General features: G+C 41.6%; 2 protein-coding genes and 1 long non-coding RNA gene across 6 annotated transcripts in view; 2 read left to right on the forward strand and 1 right to left on the reverse strand.

Moving 5' to 3' along the window:
- LOC112239123 (C-type lectin domain family 4 member M-like) overlaps positions 1 to 17,514 on the forward strand; it is a 192,036-nt gene that overhangs the window by 30,005 nt on the left and 144,517 nt on the right. The gene's annotated exons all lie outside the window — the stretch shown is intronic.
- Positions 321 to 8,033, forward strand: LOC121845454 (C-type lectin domain family 4 member M-like). Of its 4 annotated transcripts, none has more exons than XM_042316873.1 (6): positions 321 to 687; positions 1,707 to 1,802; positions 2,467 to 2,601; positions 3,234 to 3,430; positions 4,846 to 4,943; positions 7,767 to 8,033. In XM_042316873.1, the coding sequence occupies exons 1-6, from the start codon at positions 585 to 587 to the stop codon at positions 7,912 to 7,914; spliced, it is 777 nt and encodes a 258-aa protein (XP_042172807.1). In that variant the 5' UTR covers positions 321 to 584; the 3' UTR covers positions 7,915 to 8,033. The 4 variants fall into 4 exon arrangements, with proteins under 4 accessions (XP_042172807.1, XP_042172808.1, XP_042172806.1 ...); XM_042316872.1 differs by having other exon boundaries at positions 322 to 687; positions 4,834 to 4,943; positions 7,767 to 8,032; XM_042316871.1 differs by having other exon boundaries at positions 323 to 687; positions 4,831 to 4,943; positions 7,767 to 8,031.
- Positions 12,514 to 13,255, reverse strand: LOC112239122. Its single transcript, XR_002951755.2, has 3 exons — positions 13,126 to 13,255; positions 12,859 to 13,000; positions 12,514 to 12,758 (listed from the first exon to the last, which is right to left on the reverse strand). It is a non-coding gene; the product is annotated as an uncharacterized LOC112239122 (long non-coding RNA).

A 17,514-nucleotide genomic window follows, 5' to 3' on the forward strand; every position in this document is an offset into this window, starting at 1 on the left:
CATCATCTTAGTTAATTTATTCATTTACTAGACCTACTATTGACCAATAATAACTTGTGTTTGGGTTGACAAATCACTTATATTATTAGGCCAAAAAAACATGAATGAGAGTTAGAAATAAAGCACAGAACAGAATGAACAAGGAATGAAGAGGAAGTTACACACAACTGCTTCCTATTCACCCATGTAGTGCACTGAATAGAGAATAGGGTGCCATTTGTCTCACATCCCAATAGTCTCCTTCTTATTGGTGGATAGAGCCTTGACACATTCTAACACCTACAGCCTTCTTATTGGTGGATAGAGACTTGACACATCCTGTCACCAGCTGTGGGCCACAGACAGAGAACAGAGAAGTACAGGATTTAGACACATTAGACCAACTACTGAGTCAGTTAGAAAGGTAATCATACAGTAGATATTACCATTAGGAGTCAGTTAGAAAGGTAATCATACAGTAAGTTAATACAGTAAGTAAACGTAAGTAAGAATCATAAATATTACAATAAGAGGTCAGACAGACTTAATTAGTTGATTTATCGATTGATTGGTTTAATCATTGATATTCGGTACGGTTAGTTAAGATGGCCGAGTACGTCAACAAACAGGTGATTGAATTGAATGAAGTTACTGAAGAAAACCGGAACAGATTAACGAAGAGCGTGAAGACTGAGACCCATCTCTCAGGTAAGAACTAAGTATTCTAAGTATCTTATTTTCTCACACAGTAGCTGAGGCACGCAGACAGGTCTGCACGTACAAACTGAACGCATTCACACACTAATACCACACACTAGAAAAACACTTGTACATTTGTATTGTTCTGTCTTCTGGGTGGTTCAGTTAGAATGGAGCAGGGTGTTCAAAACCTGCTGGGGTCACGTACACCAAAATGTATCAATTCAATGTATTTTTTTACTTCAGGTATTAGAACTATTTGGAACTATTTAAATAAAATTGATGATAACCTTTTTTTAGCAACAACACAGTGGACACCCCACCAATGTTTTTGGTAAACAGCTGAGGGGCTGGAAAAATGTAACCACTCTCAAATTCATAGAGAGAGCTACAGTATGTCTGCAAGGAGTGACCATTCATGATAAAAAATGATACCATGATGCTGAACCATGAGGCTACATACACAGTGTTTGTTTACAAATCCATAGTTTATCATTTTATGGTAAAACAAGTTTATATTTGGGTTCTGATGGGGCTAGACAGTTAAACTAAGCTCATGAGGTATTTCTCAGTTACATTTTTCAAGAATCAAATAGGTAAATATCATTCATTTAAATTGATGTTAAAAAAATTGATATAGCAATCGCAGATCTACTCTTTAAATCATGCTTCAGCTATATTGTGTAATTTCTACATACAGCAGCTTCCTGGTAATCAGATTTGAGATAAACCACACTCTTGAGCAAACAGTTGCTGCCAACCCTCCATTGGGGGAAAACCAATGACACATTCGAAATGTTTGGTTCTCAGAATTAGTTAGGGACGTGGGATGATGTGTGTTATGTTTTAATCTTAATCATTAATGATGATGATGGTATGTGTATGTGTGTGTGTGTGTGTGTGTGTGTGTGTGTGTGTGTGTGTGTGTGTGTGTGTGTGTGTGTGTGTGTGTGTGTGTGTGTGTGTGTGTGTGTGTGTGTGTGTGTGTGTGCGTGTGTGTCTGTTGCCGTGTGTGTGTTCCTCTGCAGATGGAAGAACAGGAGTCTACAGGCTGGCTGCTGGGTGTTTAGGAGTGCTGTGTGTTCTACAAGTCACTCTCAACATCTCCCTGAGGCTGGCTTTCTGTGAGTGTATTGTTATCTAATCATTACACTATATCAGAGTCCCAAATGACACACTATTGGGGCGGCAGGGTAGCCTAGTGGTTAGAGTGTTGGACTAGTAACCGGAAGGTTGCAAGTTCAGATCCCCGAGCTGACTAGGTACAAATCTGTCGTTCTGCCCCTGAACAGGCAGTTAACCCACTGTTCCTAGGCTGTCATTGAAAATAAGAATTTGTTCTTAACTGACTTGCCTAGTTAAATAAAGGTCAAATTTAAAAAAAATAGCCCTCTAAAGTAATGCACTCTATAGGAAACAGAGCGCCATTTGGGAACCTGTTCCATGTGGGACCCTATTTCATGTTTAATGGATTCATTTTGACCAGGGCCCAAAGGACAGATATGTATGTCATTGTCACACCATAGTTCTGTTCTCACAAAGCAAGGAACACAATTCAGACTTACAGACGTTACATAGTTTGTGGGACCAGTAGTTTGACAATATGTTTGAGAAACACACAAAGAACGACAACACCACAATTGTTATCTCCCAAATAGCACCCTATCCTCTTTAAAGGGCACTACTTTTGACCAGGGTACATAGGGCTTTGGTCCTCGGTACTGCACTATAGAAGGAATAGGGTATCATTTGGGATGCATCACATGCAGGAACTTCTTTGTTTTTCAGCCGGTTCTAACGAAGAGAGGAACCAGTTAGAGGCCTGTTACAACACCCTGGCTACAGAAAGGGACAGGTTGAGTGGCATGGTCAGTGTTCTGACCTATGATAAGGTGATTCTGCAGAAGAGGCTCTCTGGGTGTGGTAAGTTGTCAAGTCAGTCACTTGGGGCTGCGTCCCCATTCTCTACCTTTCCGTCTCCTGAAGTGTGCACTTGTAGTGTGCACTCCGACACTGGCAGTGTTCCGATTTTCTAACTTTCTCCAGAAGTGTGCACATTTCAGTCGTACATTTAAATGCATTGGATTGGTGTAAGCACGGCTAGAAGGAGTTTTCACCATATTCCTTTAAATCCATGAGTGAGAGTGTATGAGTGTACACTTCGGGAGAAGGGCATAGCATCGGAATTTAACCCTTGTGGGCAGCCTCGTTATGGATTTACTAGCAGTTAATTACGATGTTAGAATATGTTGTTCCATAAAGTATAATGTATTTCTCTGACAGAGCTAAACAGTTGTTGGAAAAGCTGACGGGAAGGAAACCTGTCCCAATAATCTCTCCTTTCTCCAGCAGTGTGCACTTGTTCACTTCCCTTCATGGATTTAAACAGACATGACAGGTATATGGGAATTCCCTCTAGCGTCCATGCCTACACCAACCAAATGCTTTTAGATTTCAGGAGAAAGAAGAGTTTACTGGAACGCAACCCAGACCTGAATATTTAAAAAACAATATGGTGGACGCTGTGTGTGTGTGTGTGTGTGTGTTGTCTGTAGGTACTGGAAGAGGGGTGGAAGGGAGATACATGGCAGTCCCAACGATGAGGACTGTGTTAAAGTGTCCTAAAGGATGGAGGATGTTGGGATCCAGCTGCTACTTCCTTTCTACTGAGATGAAAACCTGGCAGGAGAGCAGACTGGACTGTTTTGAGAGAGGAGCAGACCTGGTGATCATAAACAGTGAAGAGGAAAAGGTGAGAGAGAGAGAGAGAGAGAGAGAGAGAGAGAGAGAGAGAGAGAGAGAGAGAGAGAGAGTTAATTTTTATTGTTTATTTCACTTTATATATTCACTTTATATATTATCTACCTCACTTGCTTTGGCAATGTTAACATAGTTTCCCATGCCAATAAAGCCCTTGAATTGAATTGAATTGAATTGAGAGAGAGAGAAGAGAGGAGAGCAAGGGAGAAAGCGAGGGAGACAAGAGAGGAGAGCGAGGGAGACCTCACTGGAGAGAATTGTACATGAGCAAATGTATGAATATGTTAACAAACAGGATGGAATGTATGACTTTCAGTCTGGTTTTATAAAAACATACTCCACTGATTCATGTCTACTTTACTTGACTTCATCAGGAAAGAGATTGATGAGGGGAATCTGTGTGGAATGGTACTGCTGGACCTACAGAAGGCCTTTGATACAGTTAACCACTGTCTCCTAATCTCCAAACTGGAGGCTTAAGCAGTATCCCTCTAGGCTGGGTAAAGTCCTATTTATCAGGAAGTAGTAGAGGTTAATGGTTCACTGTCTCAGGCAAAACCAATGAGCCTCTGCTGTTTTTATTGTTTAATGATATGAAAGATGCTTGTTCTTGCCGTCTTTTTCTTTATGAGGATGACTCTACACTACTGGTGTCTCACAAAAGTTAAACTATGTTGGAGAGCATGCTTAGCACAGAGCTTACTAACATTAGCAAATGGCTTGGAGATAACAAGCTATCTCTGCAATTAGGGAAAACTGAAGCAATTATTTTTGGATCCAGGCGTAAATTGTGTAGGTTGTCTGAAATCAGAGTGGAGTTAGGGGGTGAGGTGCTGACTACTAAAACCTCTGTTAGCTACTTGGGATGTATCCTTGATGGAAGCTTGGATGGTGTGAGCATGGCCAATAAGGTGCTAGGGAAGGTTAATGCCAGGACTAAGTTTTTGTCTAGAATGTCCAAGCTGCTTGATAAGGACTCCATGAAAGTGCTAGCTACTGCCCTCATTCAATGCCATTTTGACTATGCTTGTACTTCCTGGTTTGGGGGCTTATCTAAACTTATGTAGGGGAAGTTCAAGATAGCCCAGAATAAGTTGATCAGGGTAGTATTGAAGGTGAGTCCACGTACTCACATAGGTAGGAGCTGCTTTCTGGAACTGAACTGGCTGCCTGTTGAGGCTAGGGTGTCCAATATGAGACTAAGTTTGGTTTACAGGAGTATTTATGGTCCTGCACCCAGATATTTAAGTGATTACTTTCCTCGTGGTAGGGATGCACACAATCACAGCACCAGATCAGGTATTAATGTGCTTGTATGGCTTTTAAGTTTGATGTGTGCTTGTTTTTTTTAAATGGTCGAAATAATAAACTAAACTAAACTAACCATAACAGAAGTTGTTGTACCAGCTGCATGGTGATGCAGATCTCCTGGTCTGGATTGGTCTGACTGACTCCGTTAATGAGGGGACCTGGAAATGGGTGGACGGCACACCACTGACCACATCGTAAGAGAAATTACTACTTTTATAATACGGCTCTAACATCTGGATAGCATTTAGGATGATGTTTCTACCACAGTATCTGACAGTGTCTGACATTTTCACCTGTGTGTCTAATGTGTGTCCTGTCTTCAGTGGAATGCATAAACAACATTTGGGGAGTTTGCCACACCAAGATTTAAATGCTAAAATCGTCACTGGACAGCATGGCCAATTTATTTACCATTTTCTGGCCCATGGTGTTGCGAGTGAATGTTTATCTTTTTAAGCTTGGAAAAGAAAACATTTCAGACAGATGTTTAAATCCTTAAACCACACACCCTCTCCACTGAATAGCTGGCAGGGGAAGCAAAATAGTGATTGCTTTGCAATGTTTGCAGTTAGCCACTGATTCCTTCCAAACCACTCATTGTTCAATTTGCGATTTCCAACTTGTTGTGTAATGTTCATGTCCAATGGCCAATGAGCACTGATACATTTTATTTATAATTTCTGTTCATATGACAAGGATTTAAAAGGATTTGCCAGTAGATTGTGGACATGATTCATGAGGATGACTGCTTGTCTAGATTGCTAGCTAAGATTTTGAAAGTAACATGATCAGTCCAATCAAAGCTACAGTGTATTCGTAAAGTATTCAGACCACTTGACTTTTTCCATATTTTGTTATGTTGCAGCCTTATTCTAAAATGGATCAAATGAAATAAAATCTTCATCAATATGCACACAATACCCCATCAGGACAAAGTGAAACAAATGTATTACAAATAAACAACTGAAATACCTTATTTACATAAGTATTCAGACCCTTTGCTATGAGACTCGAAATTGAGCTCAGGTGCATCCTGTTTCCATTGATCATCCTTGAGATCTTTCTACAACTTAATTGGAGACCACCTGTGGTAAATTCAAATTATTGGATTTGATTTGGAAAGGCACACATCTGTCTATATAAGGTCCTACAGTTGACAGTGCATATCATAGCGAAAATCAAGCCGTGAGGTCGAAGGAATTGTCCATAGAGCTCTGAGACAGAATTCTGTCAAGGCACAGATCTGGGGAAGGGTAGAAAGCTATTTTTGCAGTATTGAAGGTCCCGAAGAACACTGTGACCTCCCTCATTCTTAAATGGAAGAAGTTTGGAACCACCAAGACACTTCCTAGAGCTGGCCGCCTGGCCAAACAGAGAAATAAGGGGAGAAGGGCCTTGGTCAGGAAAGTGAAGAAAGTGAAGAACCCGATGATCACTCTCACAGAGCTATGGAGTTCCTATCTGGAGATGGGAGAACCTTCCAGAAGGACAACTATCTCTGCAGCACTCCACCAATCAGGCCTTTATGGTAGAGTGGCCAGACCGAAGCCACTCCTCAGTAAAAGGAACATGACAGCCCACTTGGAGTTTGCCAAAAGGCACCTAAAGGACTCTCGGACCACGAGAAACAAGATTCTCTGATGAAACCAAGATTGAATGCCAAGCGTCATGTCTGGAGGAAGCCTGGCACCATCCCTACGGTGAAGCATGGTGGTGGCAGCATCATGCCGTGGGGATGTTTTTCAGCGGCTCGCACTGAGAGACTAGTCAGGATCGAGGTAAAAATAAACAGTGCAATGTACAGATAGATCCTTGTTGAAAACCTGCTCCAGAGAGCTCAGGACTTCAGAATGGGGCTAAGGTTCACCTTCCAACAGGACAACGAACCTAAGGACACAGCCAAGATAACGTAGGAGTGGCTTTGGGACAAGTCTCTGAATGTCCTTGAGAGGCCCTGCCAGAGTCCGGATTTGAACCCGATCTAACATCTCTGGAGAGACCTGAAAATTGCTGTGCAGTGACACTCCCCATCCAACCTGACAGAGCTTGAGAGGATCAGCAGAGAACAATGGGAGAAACTTCCCAAATACAGGTGTGCCAAGCTTGTAGCTTCATAAACAGTCTGAATTCTTAAGTAAATGTAATATTTCCGTTTTTTAAATTTTATACATTTGGAAATATTTCTAAAAAGCTGTTTCTTTCTTTGTCATTATGCAGTAAATTAAATAGATTAATGAGGGAAAAAACTATTTAATCAGTTTTAGAATAATGCTTTAACGTAACTAAATGTAGAAAAAGTCAAGAGGTCTGATTACTTTCAGAATGCAATGTATAGCGTGATTTGATGTCATTTCATCTGTGGCAAATGGCCTTGAGTCTTCTTGATGGGATCTTCTAATGTAAATCTACAGCAGCACCCAAGGGGGCTTGAACTGCCTAGCTCTCCCTGTAGATTCTGCTGTGACGTAGTGTCCCCATTAGTAACAGAACACTGAGCCAATCACAGCACAACTAAAGAACTCTACCAACCCGAACGCCCTGTATATTCCGCTGGCTGAAAACACCCCCACAGAAAGCACTAAGCAAAGCTGAAACACCTGCATTTTGCAGCTGTCTTACTCAAGAAAACAAAAAGGAAAAAACTTTGGAGGGAGGGACCTTGGATATTCTCTCCCAATGCGTTTTGAGAATGAGGTGAGGAGAGAGGACAGAAGGAATTGAGGGAAGGTGAATTCAGAAAGAACCAAGGGGTGCATTCAAATATTCTATATTTTCTCCATAAGTGTACACTTGTTCACTTCCATTTATGGATTCGGAAGGTAATCACCAGTATATGGTAATTCCCTCTAGCCCACATGCCTACACCAACCCAATGCCTTTATATTTGTGGGAAGTAGTGGATGAACGCACCCTTCAGGAGAAAGGAGAGATCATTGGAACGCAACACAGATCTGAATATTAGAAAACTAATATGGTGGACTCTATGTGTGTGTGTTATGTGTGTGTGTTATCTGTAGGTACTGGAAGAGTGGTAAGCCGGACTATGGTGGTACCAACAACAAGGATTGTGTCGAGGTCAACCATCGGGACAACGTTTTGGCCAACTGGAACGATGCACCCTGCAACCGCATGCTGCACTGGATCTGTGAGAAATTACAGAAATAGCTACATATACCTCAAAGTTTAGGGCACTTAGAAATGTCCTTTTTTATAGAAAATAAAATGTTTTGTCTATTAAAATGAAATCAAATTGATCAATAATACAGTGTAGACATTGTTAATGTTGTAAATGACTAATGTAGCTGGAAACGGCAGATTTCTTATGGAATATCTACAGTATTGGCCAAAAGTTTTGAGTATGACACAAATATTAATTTTCATAAAGTTTGCTGCTTCAGTGTCTTTAGATAATTTTGTCAGATGTTACTATGGAATACTGATGTATAATCACAAGCATTTCATAAGTGTCAAAGGCTTTTATTGAAAATTACATGAAGTTGATGCAAAGAGTCAATATTGGCAGTGTCGACCCTTCTTATTCAAGACCTCTGCAATCCGCCGTGGCATGCTGTCAATTAACTTCTGGGCCGCATCCTAACTGATGGTAGCCCATTCTTGCATAATCAATGCTTGGAGTTTGTCAGAATTTGTGGGGTTTTGTTTGTCCACCCGCCTCTTGAGGATTGACCACAAGTTCTCAATGGGATTAAGGTCTGGGGAGTTTCCTGGCCATGGACCCAAATTATTGATTTTTTGTTCCTCGAGCCACTTTGTTATCACTTTTGCCTTATGGCAAGGTGCTCCATCATGCTGGAAAAGGCATTGTTCGTCACCAATCTGTTCCTGGATGGTTGGGAGAAGTTGCTCTCAGAGGATTTGTTGGTAACATTCTTTATTCATGGCTGCGTTCTTATGCAAAATTGTGAGTGAACTCACTCCCTTGGCTGAGAAGCAACCCCACAAATGAATGGTGTCAGGATGCTTTACTGTTGGCATGACACAGGACTGATGGTAGGGCTCACCTTGTCTTCTCCGGACAAGCTTTTTCCAGATGACCCAAACTATAGGAAGTCCAGCAAACCCAGAGTCACCTCTTCACTGTTGACATTGAGACTGGTGTTTTGCGGGTACTATTTAATGAAGCTGCCAGTTGAGGACTTGTGTGGTGTCTGTTTCTCAAACTAGACACTCTAATGTACTTGTCCTCTTGCTCAGTTGTGCACTGGGGCCTCCCACTCCTCATTCTATTCTAGTTAGAACCAGTTTGCACTGTTCTGTGCTTTTCTTTCAAAAACAATGACATTTCTAAATGACCCCAAACATTTGAACGGTAGTGTACATATAGGTCAAATCCACATCTTGTTTAAATGTGTTTATTATTTCATTACCTACAAATGTTTGATGTACATTAACATTTTCCTTAAGATTGTGAAATTAACTGTGAGCACATTTACATGGTACCTGACATTATCTTTCTTGCTTTCACCTGTAGTTAATTTGTGGCAATAGATTATTGGCAGCCTTTAGAATCAGTCACAATACTTTATCAGTTTCAGCTTTGTCCTTTTCCCTCTAAACAGTTTATTAATTAAGTATTACTTCTATGAAATTATGAAATGGAATGAAATGGCATTGCTTCTATGAAATAAAAAATATGAGGATACTGTGTTGTGTTCTGTGTATTGGCCATAGAGACTATAACACATTAACATTTAAACTTAGGTTAACAGAAAGAAGAAAACATTAAGGTAATATGGAAATGTTTTAGCTTTGCTTTCGGACTAATCTGAAAAAAACATGTGCAAACTCTACACTTGGTGCCAATGCTTAGCTAGTCTTACTAACAATATTTCTGGTCTGATATCAATCATCGTTTTCACACTGACCACATTAATTAAGTACAGCCCTCCTCCTGCCCTACATTTGACGACAGCCTTATGGGGCCTGGTCAAAATTTCTGCACTAAATAAGGAATATTCATATGGCACTCATGGCATTCTCTCAACCAGCTTCACCTGGAATGTTTTTCCAACAGTCTTGAAGGAGTTCCCACATATGCTGAGCACTTGTTGGCTGCTTTTCCTCCACTCTGTGGTCCAACTCATCCCAAAACATCTCAATTTGGTTGAGGTCGGGGGATTGTGGAGGACTTGAGTTGTCTAACCAAGGCAGCAACGACACCAAAGTACTTACAAGCAATGGTGCTTTTGAAAACTTTTGGGGACCCCCGAGTGGATCTACAGCTCAACGAACAAGCGCGCAGGGCAACGAAGCTGCACAATGAAAAGGTATTGTACTCTTCCCCTGCAATTCTCTGAATAAAAATGTCAATTTCAAGGTGACGCAATGCCTAGTTATACTGCGTTTCTGTCTAAATGTATAGTGTCTAGAGCCATGATTACTATAATGATGGTAATAAGAGGTGGATTAATTCGGGTGGGACTGTGTAGGACTTCACTGAAGGCCCAGGCCCCAGGCCCACGGCACGCTACTGCAGAAATCATCTGTGTTTCTGCGTCTCAAAGACACAGTGATTGAAACCAAAAATCAAACATTTGGACTCATCAGACCAAACACTAGATTTCCACTGCTCGTGTTTCCTGGCCCAAGCAAGTCTCTTCTTACTATTGGTGTCCTTTAGTAGTAGTTTCTTTGCAGCAATTTGACCAAGAAGGCCTGATTCACACAGTCTCCTCTGAACAGTTGATGTTGAGATGTGTGTTACTTTAACTCTGTGAAGCATTTACTAGGGCTACTAATTCTGAGGCTGGTAACTAATAAACTTATCCTCTGAAACAGAGGTAATTTTGGGTCTTTCTTTCCTGTGTCGGTCCTCATGAGAGCCAGTTTCATCATAGCGCTTGATGGTTTATGCAACTGCACTTTAAACCACACCACCCCCCCACAAAAATTGTGAAAAATTGTGAAAAAAATTTTGGGGGGAAAAAAACATTTTTTTAAATGTTAAGAAAAAAAAATATATATATACATTTACAAAGTAACATGGGTAACTACTAACTACACTTTCAATATTTGGAGGACCCTCAGTCCTCTATCAAATCTATTTATCTAGTGAGTGTGTGGGTAGAGTCTAGTGAGTGTGTAGGTAGAGTCTAGTGAGTGTGTGGGTAGAGTCTAGTGAGTGTGTGGGTAGAGTCTAGTGAGTGTGTGGGTAGAGTCTAGTGAGTGTGCGGGTAGAGTCTAGTGAGTGTGCGGGTAGAGACTAGTGAGTGTGCGGGTAGAGTCTAGTGAGTGTGCGGGTAGAGTCTAGTGAGTGTGCGGGTAGAGTCTAGTGAGTGTGCGGGTAGAGTCTAGTGAGTGTGCGGGTAGAGTCTAGTGAGTGTGCGGGTAGAGTCTAGTGAGTGTGTGGGTAGAGTCTAGTGAGTGTGTGGGTAGAGTCTAGTGAGTGTGTGGGTAGAGTCTAGTGAGTGTGCGGGTAGAGTCTAGTGAGTGTGCGGGTAGAGTCTAGTGAGTGTGCGGGTAGAGTCTAGTGAGTGTGCGGGTAGAGTCTAGTGAGTGTGCGGGTAGAGTCTAGTGAGTGTGCGGGTAGAGTCTAGTGAGTGTGCGGGTAGAGTCTAGTGAGTGTGCGGGTAGAGTCTAGTGAGTGTGCGGGTAGAGTCTAGTGAGTGTGCGGGTAGAGTCTAGTGAGTGTGCGGGTAGAGTCTAGTGAGTGTGCGGGTAGAGTCTAGTGAGTGTGCGGGTAGAGTCTAGTGAGTGTGCGGGCAGAGTCTAGTGAGTGTGCGGGCAGAGTCTAGTGAGTGTGCGGGCAGAGTCTAGTGAGTGTGCGGGTAGAGTCTAGTGAGTGTGCGGGTCTAGTGAGAGTCTAGTGAGTGTGCGGGTAGAGTCTAGTGAGTGTGCGGGTAGAGTCTAGTGAGTGTGCGGGTAGAGTCTAGTGAGTGTGCGGGTAGAGTCTAGTGAGTGTGCGGGTAGAGTCTAGTGAGTGTGCGGGTAGAGTCTAGTGAGTGTGCGGGTAGAGTCTAGTGAGTGTGCGGGTAGAGTCTAGTGAGTGTGCGGGTAGAGTCTAGTGAGTGTGCGGGTAGAGTCTAGTGAGTGTGCGGGTAGAGTCTAGTGAGTGTGCGGGTAGAGTCTAGTGAGTGTGCGGGTAGAGTCTAGTGAGTGTGCGGGTAGAGTCTAGTGAGTGTGCGGGTAGAGTCTAGTGAGTGTGCGGGTAGAGTCTAGTGAGTGTGTGGGTAGAGTCTAGTGAGTGTGTGGGTAGAGTCTAGTGAGTGTGAGGGTAGAGTCTAGTGAGTGTGCGGGTAGAGTCTAGTGAGTGTGCGGGTAGAGTCTAGTGAGTGTGCGGGTAGAGTCTAGTGAGTGTGCGGGTAGAGTCTAGTGAGTGTGCGGGTAGAGTCTAGTGAGTGTGTGGGTAGAGTCTAGTGAGTGTGCGGGTAGAGTCTAGTGAGTGTGCGGGTAGAGTCTAGTGAGTGTGCGGGTAGAGTCTAGTGAGTGTGCGGGTAGAGTCTAGTGAGTGTGCGGGTAGAGTCTAGTGAGTGTGCGGGTAGAGTCGGGTAGAGTCTAGTGAGTGTGCGGGTAGAGTCTAGTGAGTGTGTGGGTAGAGTCTAGTGAGTGTGCGGGTAGAGTCTAGTGAGTGTGCGGGTAGAGTCTAGTGAGTGTGCGGGTAGAGTCTAGTGAGTGTGTGGGTAGAGTCTAGTGAGTGTGTGGGTAGAGTCTAGTGAGTGTGCGGGTAGAGTCTAGTGAGTGTGCATAGTCAGTGCAAGAGAGTCAGTGCAAAAAAACAACAAAAAGGGGTCAATGTGTATTTTTTTAATTACATTTTAAGATATATCTTTAGTTCATGTAGAATGACATTTCTGAGTGGAAACAATACTTTTTATGAACATGATTGGAAGCAATATATCATTGTTGTTTTTTATTTCCATATCACAAGGTAAAATGGTCAAATCTCTCACCCTGTGGTCAGTGGGGTGCCGTCCACCCACTTCCAGGCCCCCTCAGTAACAGTCAGTCAGACCAATCCAGGCGCTCAGGTGGAGGTTGAAGAGAAACTCCTGTTGGTGAGAAAGATACTGATATTGTCAACTACTATAGACTACATGTGTTAAATACTGGAAGATACACTACTCACCAAGAGATGTTTGATTCTCTCACCTGTTCCTTATCACTGTTTACATCACCAGGTCTGCTCCTCTCATCAGACACTACTGTCTTCTCTCCCCCCAGGGTTTTTTCACAGTAGACAGGAAGTACCAACTGGATTCAAACTTCTGCCAGTCTTCAGGACAGGTTTGTTCTACAAGACAGAAATATTATTTTCCATCTCATTATTCTGCATCTATTATTGAAGAATACAAACACAAGTTTACTGCATACTAGATATGTGATGTTAAAATCAAATCATTTATCAGGTAAACTCACTCAGATTTGAGAACTTTGTCATAAGATCATCTCTCTCCTTCTGTTGCCGGTCTCTCTCTTTAGTCAGGGTGTTGTAACTGGTCTGTAGCTGGTCTCTCTCTTTAGTCAGGGTGTTGTACCTGGTCTGTAGCTGGTCTCTCTCTTTAGTCAGGGTGTTGTAACTGGTCTGTAGCTGGTCTCTCTCTTCAGTCATAGTGTTGTAACTGGTCTGTAGCAGGTCTTTCTCTGTAGTCTCATTGCCTATGTTATCTGGAAAGGATTGATACATATAGCTCCTGGTTAATTCACTCACGAAACAGTAATTCAAGAAATCTAAATGCATATTCCCATGACAACGACTGAGATGATTGGCATGCGGTGTTTACATTTCACCAGTAAAATGTGATGAATTATCATTCAAGATTGACATGGATGTTTAGTCTATTTTGAAATGAGCTGTTCCTGACTTGGTGAAGGACAAAGAACATTTTCTTGAGACAATGTGGATATAGTCAGACGTTGTAATCTGAGGATGCATTTGATGTATATTCTATAAAGAGATTCATAAGATGCCATCTGTCGGTACATACTTTGATTGAGAAATAATGATGTCATAAACTATTTTTTGTACTCCCTCACCTAAACAAGTATCACTCCACCACTGTTTACAAAATACATGATTGACATCGGTGAAAGTGGACAGAATATCAGCTGATTATTGATGATGATTGATGCAAATCTGCTAATTAGCTAGGTCGATAATTCTTTCACTGATTAGGATTTAATCTTCAATGCTCTCAAATATTAACTTCATAATGTAGCCTGATCTTCATGGTCTGACCTTCAGCTTATAATGGCTTCATAAAGCCTTCATATCAAAGGCTTCATAAAGCCTTCATAATGTAGTCATAAGCACTACATAAATGTGTTATTAAGCATCTAAGTGTATGTCATGCTTTATAAAGGGTTCATAAACGTGGCATAACTGTGTGACAATATCTCCCATGTCAAGTGTGACATAACCCACTATGTTGAATATGATATAAACGTGTAAAGGGTGACATGTTGTGCTGAAGGATGAAGCTCTAAAGTTAAGTCATTTTAGTCACATTACACCTAATCTTGTTCCCAGACACTTCCACCCAAATGCTCGGAAGGTCTGGTGGACCAATGCATAAAACTTGGCCTTCATTAGTTAGGTTAGATTTAAAAGCACATTTTAATTAAGAAGAGAAGTTATGGAAATGGGCAGGGCTTAGCCATAATGATGACTTTGTAGCTGTGTTAACTATTGATGACCAGTGGGAATGTTTTTGCTGAAGGACATAGGCTGATGGAAAATATTTTACTCAATATGGCCAATCAATTTTAGTGCTTGATATCCCAGGCTTATACAGCGCATTTGGAAAGTATTCAGACCCCTTGATTTTTTTCATATTTTGTTATGTTACAGCCTTATTCTGAAATGGATTAAATTGTTTTCTCCCCTCTTCAATCTACACACAATAACCCATAATGAGGCAAAAACAGGTTTTTAGACATTTTTGTAACTTCATTAAATATTACAAAATGTAAATATTACATTTACATAAGTATTCGGACCCTTTACTCAGTACTTTGTTGAAGCACCTTTGGCAGCAATTACAGCCTTGAGATGCCTTAGGTATGACACCACATTCATGGCACACCTGTATTTGGGGTGTTTCTCCCATTCTTCACTGCAGATCCTCTCTAGCTCTGTTAGGTTGGATGTGGAGCATTGCTGCACAGCTATTTTCAGGTCTCTCCAGAGGTGTTCAATCTGGTTTAAGTCCGGGCTCTGGCTGGGCCAATCAAGGACATTCAGAAACTTGTTCTGAAGCCTCTCCTGCATTGTCTTGGCTTTGTGCTTAGGGCCCTTTTGGAAGGTGAACCTTCACCCCAGTCTGAGGTCCTGAACTCTCTGGAGCAGGTTTTCATCAAGGATCTCTCTGTACTTTGCTCCGTTCATCTATACCTCAATCCTGACTGTCACGTTGTTACGTCCTGACCTTAGTGAGTGTGTGATGGTATAGATGGTATTGAGTACAGTATATTCATATGAGATGAGTTGTCACGTCCTGACCTTAGTTCCGCGTGAGTATGCGTGAGTAGGAGTATGGGTGGATATTCTAGGTTTTGTATTCTAGGTTTTGTATTTCTGTGTTTAGCCTGGTATGGTTTCCAATCAAAGGCAGCTGAGAACCATACTTAGGCAGCCTGTTTTCCCACTATGGGTTGTGGGTAGTTATTTTCTGTTTAGTGTTTTTGTTGCACCTTGCAGAACTGTTCGTTTTTCGGTTTGTTGTTTTGTTCCAGTATTCATCTTTATTAAAAGTATTATGAATACGTACCACGCTGGACTTTGGTCCTCTTCTCCTTCTCCCGACGACACTCGTTACACTGACTAGTCTCCCAGTATCTGCTGCTGAAAACATCCCCACAGCATGATGCTGCCACCATCATGCATCACCGTGGGGATGGTGCCAGGTTTCCTCCAGACATGGAGCTTGGCACTCAGGCCAAAGCATTCCATTTTGGTTTCATCAGACCAGTGAATCTTGTTACTCATGGTCTGAGAGTCTTTTGGTGTCTCCAAAATCTCTGCAGCATTCCAAGCGGACTGCCACGCGCGTTTTACTGAGCAGGGACTCCAATCAAGTTGTAGAATATCTCAAGGATTATTAATGGAAACAGGATGCATCTGAGCTCAATTTCAAGTCTCTTAGAAAATAGTCTGAATATCTATGTAAATAAGGTATTTCTGTTTATGATTTTTTTTTTATACATTTGCTAAAAATTCTACTTTGTCATTGTGTTGTATTGTGTGTGGATTGATGAGGGGAAAAATTATTCTATCAATTTTTTAATAAGTCTGTAGCAAAATGTGAGAAAATTGTCTGGCATCTGAATACTTTTTGAATGCACTTGGCTTGTGTAGTCAAGTAGAGCTGATGCAGTTTTTTTTATTTTTTGTCACATTTTTTGAAAAATAAATACATTTGAGCATTAATGGTTTCATTACTGGCAGTGCTTGACTTTGACTGAAATAGGTTCTGGTACTCATTTTGGATTCCGGTACTGTTTCATATTTAGGTGTAGGAGCTCCACACTATGTTTGATCTGATATAGAGGAACAGGAGCTCAAGCAGTAGAACATTTGAGGTGCCGGTACTCTGCTCCGGTGAGATCCTGCCCAAGTCAAGCGCTGGTTACCGGAAGAATATCAGGACCACTTTGAAAGTATCAGAGCGTTGTATTGAGGATTTACAAAAAATGGAGAGTTGGCGCCACCTTGCGGAAATATTGAAAACAGGCTGGTGGATCGCATCCTGACAAAGCCCCTGGGAAGAAGTTCTGGCTTGGCTACTCTTGGTGTTGCCAACTTCGAAGGTACTAGAGGGCTGGGGTTCAAGCCCTTATCTCATCTCCTGATGTTGTTTTCACCTTTCATCTGTTGCCTCGTATTTACGCGCGCGCGTGTGTGTGTGTGTGTGTGTGTATAGATGACTCGGTTCAGTCCAAGAAGAATGATAGAGGACTTCCAGCTAGATGGGGTGACGCTCACCCGCATTGCCATGATTACCCAGGACTATTACCCAGTGGAATTGGAAATTAACTTATATCTGGGCTGCACAGTAATGACACAGTTCATTTGTATAAAATGTTTCAAATACTTATTGTTCATAAACATATTTTCCAATCGGATATTAAAAACAGTGGTGGGGTATCCACTGTGTTGCTGTTAGAAAGATTATTTTCAATTGATCTTATTAAATAGTTCTACATAGTTCCAATATTGAATTGATGCATTTTAGTGTATGAGACCCCAGCAGGTTGTAAACCCCAGGCTCTGTACCAACTGAACCACACAGAAGACAGAACAATACAAACACGTACAAGTGTTTTTCTATGATGTGCTATTAATGTTTGTGCACGTGCCAGAATACGTGTGTGCTTTCGGTTTGTGCGTTCATACCTGTCTGCATCTGTGTGTGTGTGAGAGAGAGAAAGATAATTCTTTGTACCTGAGAGATGGGTCTCAGTCTTCACGCTCCTCGTTGCTCTGTTCCGGTTTTCTTCATTAACTTCTTTTAATTCAATCACCTGTTTGTTGACGTACTCGGCCATCTTATCTAACCGTACCAAATATCAATGATTACCCCAATCAATCAATTAATCAACTAATTCAGTCTGACCTTTTATTGTAATACATATGATTTTTACTTTTACTTATAGTATTAACTTACTTACGATTACATTTCTAACTGACTCCTAATGGTAATATCTACTGTATGATTACCTTTCTATCTGACTCCTAATGGTAATATCTACTGTATGATTACCTTTCTACCTGACTCCTAATGGTAATATCTACTGTATGATTACCTT

This window comes from Oncorhynchus tshawytscha, unplaced genomic scaffold, assembly GCF_018296145.1.
Source record: "Oncorhynchus tshawytscha isolate Ot180627B unplaced genomic scaffold, Otsh_v2.0 Un_scaffold_1_pilon_pilon, whole genome shotgun sequence".
NCBI classification, from domain to species: Eukaryota; Metazoa; Chordata; class Actinopteri; order Salmoniformes; family Salmonidae; genus Oncorhynchus; species Oncorhynchus tshawytscha.

Coding starts and splice junctions, on each gene's coding strand:
- LOC121845454 (XM_042316871.1), top strand. CDS start 585: ATGGCCGAGTACGTCAACAAACAGGTGATTGAATTGAATGAAGTTACT. Junction 2,602..3,233: donor GAAGAGGCTCTCTGGGTGTG/GTAAGTTGTCAA, acceptor TGTTGTCTGTAG/GTACTGGAAGAGGGGTGGAA. Junction 4,944..7,766: donor GGCACACCACTGACCACATC/GTAAGAGAAATT, acceptor TGTTATCTGTAG/GTACTGGAAGAGTGGTAAGC.